This window comes from Cynara cardunculus (assembly GCF_001531365.2).
Source record: "Cynara cardunculus var. scolymus isolate 2C chromosome LG 11, CcrdV1, whole genome shotgun sequence".
Taxonomy (NCBI): Eukaryota; Viridiplantae; Streptophyta; class Magnoliopsida; order Asterales; family Asteraceae; genus Cynara; species Cynara cardunculus.
Window position 1 is genome coordinate 10,541,687 of NC_037538.1, and position 10,899 is coordinate 10,552,585.

The 10,899-nt window shown below is 33.0% G+C and overlaps 1 protein-coding gene across 8 annotated transcripts; it reads right to left on the bottom strand.

Moving 5' to 3' along the window:
• Positions 1–5,899: 5,899 nt before the first annotated feature.
• On the bottom strand, positions 5,900–9,741 carry LOC112520659. Of its 8 annotated transcripts, none has more exons than XM_025129094.1 (6): positions 9,418–9,507; positions 8,821–8,854; positions 8,637–8,728; positions 8,439–8,522; positions 7,344–7,761; positions 5,900–6,970 (listed from the first exon to the last, which is right to left on the bottom strand). In XM_025129094.1, the coding sequence occupies exons 1-6, from the start codon at positions 9,424–9,426 to the stop codon at positions 6,084–6,086; spliced, it is 1,524 nt and encodes a 507-aa protein (XP_024984862.1). In that variant the 5' UTR covers positions 9,427–9,507; the 3' UTR covers positions 5,900–6,083. The 8 variants fall into 8 exon arrangements, with proteins under 8 accessions (XP_024984862.1, XP_024984864.1, XP_024984863.1 ...); XM_025129096.1 differs by having other exon boundaries at positions 8,439–8,516; positions 8,673–8,728; positions 8,821–8,857; XM_025129095.1 differs by having other exon boundaries at positions 8,439–8,516; positions 8,821–8,857.
• Between the last annotated feature and the right edge of the window lie 1,158 nt (positions 9,742–10,899).

A 10,899-nucleotide genomic window follows, 5' to 3' on the forward strand; every position in this document is an offset into this window, starting at 1 on the left:
GTTGGTTTCTATTTGAACCAACCTCTCTCTCTCTCTCTCTCTCTCTATATATATATATATATATATATATATATATATATATATATATAAAACATTGGTTCGTGGATAAGAAATATATCAATCCGGCGATTATGTCACAAACATATATTGCTCCAATACACAGCTTCAAATAGTATCTCTAGACACGATGCATATTGCTTTCTGGAGCTGATGTTGGTATCAGTGTTGGTGCCTTATGAAGATTCAGTGTTGTTTTGGTTTATCTATTCTTGCATATAAACCTTACCTTTGTGATTTTGTGAAAAGAGTTAGTGTTTATCATTCTATAGGTGGAGTGAAAACTAAACCTCTAGTTAGAGTTTTTTAAGGTTTAATTTCAGTCGTCTATCATAACAGTGATGTACCCGGAATAATCTCTTATAAAAAACCCTACTTATCCATTGACTAACATATTCTTGATAGAAAAACATGTTCATACAATGACCATATTTAGTAGGGCATTATCAATGAGTTTGTTTAGTATTACGAATTGTAGATTCGGTCAATCTTGAATTATATGAGAAGTTCACAACAATATTTGTAATGAATCAAAAGCTCATAATTCGACCTTGGAAAACGCGCCAAAAAGATGACAGACAAAGCATCTTTCAGTTGATGAAATCTCAAAGATCACTTGTGAGTTCAAGAATTCGAGTAGCTTAAGCGATCTTGAGTTATCAACATTTGCATAAATTAATTTTTTTAAAGATGTTAACTATTTTCGTTTTGAAATATTATCACAAAATCACTTGTATCCTATTGTAGGAGTCATGTCCTAAAACTTTGTGGTCAGTGGTCCAAATCTTGTAGACGGCATGTCATGTTGAATTAATCGTTGAATCATTCAAATGTTTCTATGTGAATTTTCACATGAACAGTGTTTTCAGCTTTTGTCAGAATGATATTTTGTCAAAATTTAAAAAGTAATGACTAATATAACCATCCCATGTGGACCTCTATGAGCTTCTTCTCAACTAGAAAATATATGTGTATATATATATATATATACACACACACATAAGAGCCTAATAAAATGAGAACTATTTTGTTTGTGTTAACCGTGAGATCCAATTTCAACCACAAATCAAATATTAAATTAGAAAATTAATAATTTTGGTAATTTTAACTTAAAATATTAATTAAGGGTATTTTAGGGATTTTATAAATATCCTCTCTCATATATTCTCTTTCATTTCTCCGGCGAATTTAATTTTATTCGGCAAACCATATTCCAATGAATCTTATGTGAACACAATATACACATTGTGATACGTACAAACGATATTCACTGTGATACCCAGATATACATACAAGGTGCACAATGTGATACCTAAAAATAACAAAAATGCGCACTATGATACATTTCAATTTTCATAAAACAAAGAAAATACATTGTGATACACGTGAAACATTGTGAACTTTATTACTATGATATACTTTAATTCACAAACGTCTTCAAAATACGATGTATTAATTAATTGATATAGTAGATAACTAATTTTAATTAAATATTTCATTCTAAAAAAATTAATTAAATATTTTGAGTAGTTGTCAAAAATAGCGTTACTATATACCATTTTAACTTATTTAGGAAATATTTTTAAATATCTCAAATGAGTGGTTCACATTGGATTTCACGGTTACCACAAACTAATCAGTTTTCCCTTGAATGAGCCTCTATATACATATATATGTGTATATATATAGGGTTGGGTTCACGTGAGACCAACATGTTTTCGTGAGACCCGTGAAACCACTTTTTTACACTTAAAACTTCACAGCAAAAACATTGTGAAGATTACCATTACAGCATTTTGTTGTGAAGTTTCAAGTGTAAAAAAGTGGTCTCACGAATCTCACGAAAACAGACTGGTCATGTGATCCCAAGTCTCTCTCTCTCTCTCTCTCTCTCTCTCTCTATATATATATATATATGTGTATGTGTGTGTGTATAGAGAAAGAGCTAATCATTTGTTAACCCAGAAAAATGTGCTAACTTTGTTAACTAATTTCGACCAATCACAATCATTCATGTAGTTTGAATTGAGTTGGGGCTACATTATTTATGGAAGGGTAGTTTTGTCTTTTATAAATTCATTTATCGTAACAAGTTGCGGTTATTAAATATTTCCTTGTTTGAAGGAGATATAATTATGAAAGTTAATTTTTAATTATTTCTTTTATTGTTAGTTTTTGTTTGATTATTAACCGGCAATATCGATCTTTGTGGTTGGAACGACATATTTTTTGAGTTTTACAATGGATTCATTAGTGAACATCTATCTGACATTGGTTCATTGGTGAACATCTATTAGTCGGATCTTATTGGTTCATTAGTGAACATCTATTATGAGTCTTAGAATGGAGATGGTAATATCTTCAACTCTTGTCACATCTATTTGACATTGGTTCATAAGTGAACATCTATAAGATAGAGTCTTATTATTCACTTATACACAATCTGTTCATAAGTGAACATCTATTAGTGGAATCGTATTGTCTAATTAGTGGCATGTTACTGTTCACTCATGCACACAATGTTCACAAAAGAACACATTCTCTTACCATTAGTCACGTACGATGTGCACTTATGAACGCCACCATAACAGTTTATATGAATGGGGTTTTGTATATTATGTTCTACCTTACTCTCTGTATTTGGGTTACTTTTTTCACCAATATTCACTCTAGTTTCACCAATGTTCACTTATTCTTCAATAATGTTCATTAGTGTTTCACCAATGCTAATGCCTTCTTCAACAATGGTCACTCCTTGATCAATGTTCACTGTCCACTCCATACCATCTAGTAAATATGAAATCAATAAGCAAAATACATAAATTGATTAACAGGAAAATCAATGTTGATTACCGTCTGTGTCGATTTTTTCTTTTCCATTCATTGTCGTTTTCAATTCCTTAGCTTTTTCCATCTTTCTTGCTTCAAGTTGTTTGTATTCTACATCAACATCAATGGGGGCAAAACCCTAGTTTATAACCTTGAACGTAAATTGCATAATATGAACCCTAGAAAATTCTAATTTACCTCTTCGCCGGATGTTCTCATCCATATTTTTACCCAAATTGTCCATGATCTTCACTCTCTTGTTGATTGTTACGCGGTGGCCATAAAATCGGAACACAATCATGGATGGATAATTTCCAGGGGATGCATATTTTTTCCTAATTTGTTGCTTGATGACAATTTAACTTCTTGCCCTTGTTCACCTTCGTTCACTTATGATTTCATCTGGAACACATGCTTCAGTTTTCATATAATTACAAAAATATCACCGCGTCCATCAATTTAGATTTTCAATGATCTTGATTGGTTAACAAAGTTTGCACCCTTTTGTTGATTAACATATGAATGAGACTTTTTTTCTCTCTCTTTATCTCTTTATATACACAACATATACATACATATATATATATATATATATATATACACATATATGTGTGTGTGTGTGTGCATGAGTGTGAGTGTGTGTGTGTGTGTCTTGATAAGTGATATAGTTATATATATATATATATATGTGTGTGTGTGTGTGTGTGTGAGAGAGAGAGAGAGAGAGAGAGAGAGAGTGGTGTGTGTGTCTTGATAAGTGATCAGGTATTACAATACGTTTAGCTATATTAGATTTAATTGATAATGTGTTACTAAATTGAGTGGTTGTGAAGGTGTGACCTTTGACCTTGAATGTGTCGTTTCTGTCACCATTATAAAACAAGGTTATTTACTAAAATAGGATCAACATCAAAAAATCGAATCAATCAACTCAATACACCCCATAATTACCCTTACCTCATTTGTATCCAACACCCGTTCAAAATAATATGTGTAGCCACTTTATTTGAAGATTGAGCAACAAATAACAGATGAAACTGGTTTGATATTCGGGATTATTACATCTGAAGTCCCTTCAAGATTACTAGAATTTTTAATTATTTTAGACGTTCTCTAAAACCTTATAGAACGAATTAAGCCAATTGTATGAACAAAAATGACTCTTTAAAGCAAAAATGTAAAAGTAATTGTTAACAAAAATAAATCTGCAAATCAATGAATAGTACAAAAATGAATTTGTAGTCTACTCATTTATTATTGCATCATTCATAAATTATAATATCTAATTAATTGTGATGTATATTTAAATGAGCAACAAGTGGGTTGGTTGAAGTTGACATTTAATTATGAATTGGATCTATTAGATTTTATAATGTTTGAATATAAATAGAAATATAAGTGCAAATTGTATTAAAAAATAACGCATTTTAACTTGATTCCTATTTTGGGTAACATACTTTTAAAACTTTTATTTTGGTACCTAAGATGTAAAGTTTTAAGCATTTAAGTAGTCGTGTAACAGGTTGAAGCATTAACAAGTTACCATGTTGATATGGTATCCAACTAATATTATTTGCTATTCTAACCAATTTCATCACATCACTCGTCACAGTAGCATGATAACCGGTTAATGCTTTAACTGGTCAACTGAATACTTAAATGTTTAAAACTTTACATTTTAGGTACCAAGATAAAAGTTTTGAAAGTAATTACCCAAAATAGATATCAAGTTAAAGTACGTTACTTTTTCATACAATTTATCCTATTCGTAATGCTTTCTAGACCATCTTTTTTTAGATTTATTATATCATTTTTTTGCTTAAATCTCTATATAAAAAAATTATATTTAATATTTATGTAACTACTAAAATATTTAAATGTTATTTTTTTTTCACAATCAAAGATTGTTAAATATTATTTGTATGAAATCTAAATAATATAACATAACCCTTGTGTATTTTTTTTCCTTACCTCAATTTAGTTTTGAATAATTTTCCAAAATACAAAAAATTACACATTTGAAAAAAGATAAATTATATAAAGAATTTAAACTTTTAATGAATATCCATCTTATTCAACTCTTTAAAATATATATTAAATTTGACTTGTATGAAAAATTATTTTTCTAGAATAAATAAAACAAAACAATAGCTATTAAAATATAATAAAAGCAACACTATATTACGATGGACCCTACCATTAAAGACTATTTATTTAATAATCTTAAATTCAATTTAAAATGATAATAAAAATAAGTGGTAATTCGTAAATCAAGATTTATAAAAATTAAAGAGTTCGCCTTTTTATTTATTTATGTAAGATAAGTTGTAATAATATAAAATATAGTATTTTGTATTTTAACTTATCTAAAATTGATATAAGTTTTTATTTCATTTATTATTCGGTAATCATCATAATATGTTACTATTTTTATTATGAAGTCTCATTTATTTTATGTCCCACATACAAAAATAAAAATAGGACAATGCTTATTTTAAGTTATCTAAATTTAAAATGTTTTTAAAATAGAAAAATACAATTAATATTACATACTTGTAAATCGATGGTTACTTTGTGAGTCGTATTATTCATCAAGACAAATATACTTTATTTATGTTCCTCTAAAAGAGGTGGAACAAAAAGTCACAAGAATAAAATAAAACAAAAAATATTATTATTCATCCTCGTTTAACAAAAACTTAATATAGTATTTATTTTAATGGTTCCTACGGCCCACAACAATCACCTACCCCTCCACCTTTTGCCACCGGCGACTACTTCTACCTCCACCGCGACACCACTGATGCCAACCACCATCACAGGCCACCACCGCCCACTTTTAAACTGGGACCAGCCCTTAAAGGACCGAACATGGGCTCTACTGTTTTCGAGCCATAACTGGTTAAGGATCGGCCCTGTCAAAACCCTGTTAAGAAGTGCTAACCAATCTGGATTATGGCCCAGGATCGAATAGGGCCTTTTTGGGCCTAGTGAGGAGTAAATAACCCAACATGTTGCAAAGAAGCTATTTATGTGATTATGATGTTGCCTACCAGAAATCTTTTCTAAAAACAGTAAAGAGAATGCATCAAAAGAGATGCCCATGGTTGAAGTTCAATTTCAAGAAACTAGAAACTAGAACTATAATCAGAAACAAAAACTAGAAATCCAAGAGTCGATCTTTATCTGCTTCTATTTCATAATAACTCTACCTTTTCAGCAGCATATGAAAGCTTCTGTTTCTTTTTTCGCAAACAACACCTTCCACTAACGTAATTGACCTTCGATCGTTTGTTTCTCACAGGTGTAAACCAGTTTTCGCCTTTGCCGGTTTTCGCTTTTTGCAGCCGTTTGTATTCTCTGGACCTAATCACACCCTCCAAAATGTTGATATCTTCCCAGATTTCATGTCGGGTGAGCGAGGACAATGTTGGAAGTATGTCTTTCTGGAAATCTTTCAGTCTCCTTCCTCTTCTTAACTTGATCCCATTTTCCTTCTGATCCAATTTGTTTATTTCAAACGCTTTTGATGTTGCAGAATCTTCATCTATGCTGCTTTCTTCTAGCTTCAACACAAGTGACTCGTAAGAATCAATAGAAGATTCTGGGATCGTTTTCTTCTTTTTTTCATCATTGTTTTCAATCTCATTTGACCCTGATCTGGTTTCGGAATCTTGATTCCTAGTTGAAGTTTCTTGCAGCGATATAGAGATAAGTGAGAGCGCTGCATTTCGTATGATGCAATCAGAATCTTCTTTATCCTTTTGTTCTATTACTTCATGCATCTCTTTTTCTTCAGAAAGATCCGATGAGGGTTCAGGAAGAGACTTGAGATCTATACAGCAGGGTTCAGTTTGGACCTCTATCGCACTAGTTTGACTTTTTGGTTGCTTCGATGTGGGAATTGAAGTGGAAACTTTGATGGGTTTTTTTATTTGATTGCAAGATTCGCCATATGAGCTATCAGATGAAGGATAGGGTTCCAAGGGTTCATTTGAGTGAAAAGAAGAATCATTTGGTTGATCTTTGTTGAGATCAAGATCCACCACTCTCATCTGTTTGACATCATCCTGCTCGTGGGATCCTGCAGGATCGCAAGATTACAAAAGGTTCCATTCAAAAGGAAAAGTACGGTTCAGCAGATTTTTTTTGGAAGCGTGTTCTTGGCTATGCCTGGACTAATCCCGGCAAATTGTGATTGCAAGAAATCAACCCTGATAAACTCAGTGACCACAATCGTTGTGTATGTCGGGAATCGAACCTTGAGCAGATGGGATATTGCACCACATCCCCAAGGACCTCAACCACTAAGCCACAACCTTTGTGGTTACGGTCAGCAGATTACCGGTCAAATACGTACAAAATAGGAATTCTGGAACTTTTTGTCAGGTATGATTTTATTAACTCATTTGACTTTCAAAGGTCAAAAGAACAGAACTTAAGCCAAATCAACGAACCTTGATTGAAAGAGCTCCATTCCTGATGCATGCCATCATTCATCGAAGATCTTGCCTTCCTACAAAACGGGCCTATCTTCAAACGATCTGTAGAGTTTCGGCTGGATTGATCTAGAGAAAAAACAGGCTGGGCCTCCTCGTTTGATCCTGTTTCATTAGATTCCTCTAGATCAATTACATCTAGTAACAACGGGTATACAATCTTGTTCTTCCAATTGTTTCCGGAAATTCTGCTTCTTTTATTGGTACTCCTCCCGATGCTCAAAGAAAGATTTACTTCCACACCATCTAAGATGTCATCCTCGCTAGAGCTACCAGTTGAAAGTCGAAGATCAAGAGGTTTCTGCTGAAGTCTAGAAAAGAAATCTTGATCTTCTAGTAAGAAGGAATCATCTAACACGAATTGTGTGGAGCCCATCTGAAGAACATATGACTAACATCAGATAACAAGAAATGTACACCCTAAGAAATCTAGGATTGTAGGTTCCATCTCAAGAATCATATAGGTCCCGAGGGAAGAACATACTACTAAACCTCAACTGGGTAGTGATCATTACAACAAAATCGACTGCTTTATAGGACTTAGGTTTATACGACCAAATAATGGTGCGTTCTATATAAAGGTGTTACAATAAATAGATAAGATGCTTTTCAGCATCCTAACAAGTTTTTTGTGACAATTCTGAAATAAAGGCGTCATGTTAGTTCTCTTATACGATATTATTTGAAAATATGTGTATAAAACCAATGTCCTATAAAAAAAATGTATTCATAAGACACTTATGAACTTGTCAGGATGTCCAAGTACATCCTAACATCATACTGTAACATCTTTATATAGAATGCACAATTGTTGGTCATATAAATTGAAGTAATATAAATCAATCTTTTATGACGATTAGAAAGCTTTGAAGTCCATTAAAGCCGATTTTGTTGCAGCCGAGGGAAAAACCTAGGTCACGATTGTGGGTCCCATATCAAATTTCCATCAAGTATATGGGGCCCATAACCATACTATTCATTTCTCATTTCAACTAATGACTAAAATCTAATTCCTATTAAGGTTGTATAAGAAGGGAAATTAGGATCATTTACCAAATGTCTTTCTGGAAATGTATACTTTGAATAGCGCTTCATCATCGACTTCTGTACTGCATACAGCCGGTGGAGCTCCTGCACCTTCCCAAAAACAATCAATCGCCACTCGAAACAAGATTCCCAGAAAAAGCAAACAATTTCTTGATAAATTTTCAATAAAACAAAACTTGATCAATTCTGAGTGACTAAACATACTTGTTTCTTGAATATGGTGTCGTGATCGATTATGACCTGTTTTAAGGATTCTTCAAGAGGGTACTTTTGGAAAGAATTCATATCAAGAAAACCTTCCATTGAAATCAAGAAACTTATCACTTTCTTATTGTAAAAATGTGGGCTTCCTCAGAATAAAGATATTATGTCAAGGCAGGAACTGGACCTGTGAATTCCATACTGTAATTATGAATTCCTTCCTGCTGAATGGCATAAAAGGTTCAGAGTACAAGTATTTAAGCTGATAATACAAGTAGAGATATCCAGAAGCACAGAATATATATACATACACACATATATATATATATATGTGTGTGTGTGTGTGTTCTTGAGGAAGTTTCAACTAAACCAACTGTTACCAGGTGGATACAAGAGAATGTTCAAAGGAAAAGAATATGGAAATTGTCAAATCATCAATGTACAAGTCCTAAAGCTATGAGTACAACTTATGGAAAGTGTTATCAAATTACTAATCACACAATATATACCATGTTTTGTACACAAATATCTGCTCGAAAACACTATTTTTGTTTCTGGATATTTTCATGGTTTAAGATCTCGTTTCTTGATATATCCAAAATCGCGTCTTTTTTTCTTGTTCCTGATTCAATTTCCCACGATTTCTTTACATCGGAATGGGTTAAGAAAATCACTCTTTTCACACAACCTGTTTGAAGAAATTCGCATATACACACATGACGGTACGAAATCATAAGAATAAAACTTGCAAATTCTAACAAGAAGAGAAGAGAAAAGAGGGTACCATGGGCATCCTGAGCACATTAGCAAGAACAGAGATGGAGACATGAGATTGATGGCGGTGTGGTGTGTCTGTTGAGTGATCCAAAAAAGATCAAAATAAATGCAACCCAGTTTGCCCACTCTCTCTATCCATGTATATGCATATCCAGAGAGAGAGCGAGAGAGAGAAAAGAGGAGGGAGATATGGCTATAAAACAGGAAGAGATAATTGTAGTGGTGGTGACTAATTTGCGCAGCTGGTGCGTATGCGTGAAACAGACGGGATCTTGTGTTAATGTATGCATATAAAGTTCCGGTCTCTATCACCTATCTGTCTCTCTCTCTCTTCATCCTCGGGATTCTCTCTCTCACTCTCTAGAAAATGTGATTTTCTGGTTATGAAAGAAGAGACTAGTCAGACCTGTTGGGACGGTTACCTCTGCCAAACAAGCCTTTACTGTATTTTCATATTTACCCCTCACTATTCACTGTTTGCACTATTGGTCCTTCACTTCTCCTACAATTGAAGTGGGGATGTATATGTATTTTGAAAAAGAATTCACTTCTCGTAGTTTTTAGTTTGTTGATTTGACAATGATATAACAGAAAAATTATTTATTAACATGTTTTTTTTAAGTTATTTTATATTGTTATCTAATTTATTAATTAAATTTTATTAAATATGACTAGTTTATATCAGTCAATAGCTTGTTGGTCAACAACCAATTTGTCAATTGGTTTGTCCAAATATTATTGATAATCTAGTAGTCGGTTAATGAGCTAACCAATCACCATTAATTCGTTATTTTTTTTCTTTCTCGATCACCATCAACTCTTTTTCCTTGTCCTTCCCCGTGTTACAGTTTCTCTACTGTTCCAAATATCAACTTTATGGCTTTTGGGTTTGTTATGGAATATAATCGCTCAGTTTCTTCGGCCAAACTTTTTTATCTTCTCCGGTGAACCATTAATTTCAATCAAACAAGCTACAAAAATAAGAACATTTAACCTAGAAATTAAGGAACATTCAATCTAAAAATTAGACATTTCAACTTCTTAAAAACACAATTCAAGAAATAAGCATCCTCACCATGTCTGCATACAAAAATCCAGGAACATCTCTTTGTGATTTTCACTGTGTGAAACCAAAAACAAGATCGAATAGAAAGGCCAAACATCGATAGTGAAAACCAAGAACAAAATTGAGATGAGTTTGAAGATCGAGATTGGAGTGGTGTGGTTTGGGATCCGAGTGTTGTTGGGGGGGGGGGAATACATGTTGAGAGCGAAGATGAGAGATAAGAAAGTGTGGGTAAGGAGATCGATGGGAGGAAACCAGTGGGACACAACGGTTGTATGTGGTGGTGGTGTTTATTGGAGATGGAAAGGAGAAGTTCAGTGCCAAGGGGATGCATTGTCCAGTTAGGATGAAGTTGTTTGGTTGATGGTACAGGCAAAAGATTATGTTAGAAGAAGTTACGCCGAGAAGCGTAAAGAGATTTGA

Bases quoted from the DNA above. Each gene is read 5' to 3' on its own strand.
- LOC112520659 (XM_025129093.1), bottom strand. The intron at 8,729-8,820 runs GTCCAGTTCCTG...TTTCAATGGAAG, and splicing joins TTACAGTATGGAATTCACAG to GTTTTCTTGATATGAATTCT. The intron at 6,971-7,343 runs GTTCGTTGATTT...GCGATCCTGCAG, and splicing joins ATGGAGCTCTTTCAATCAAG to GATCCCACGAGCAGGATGAT.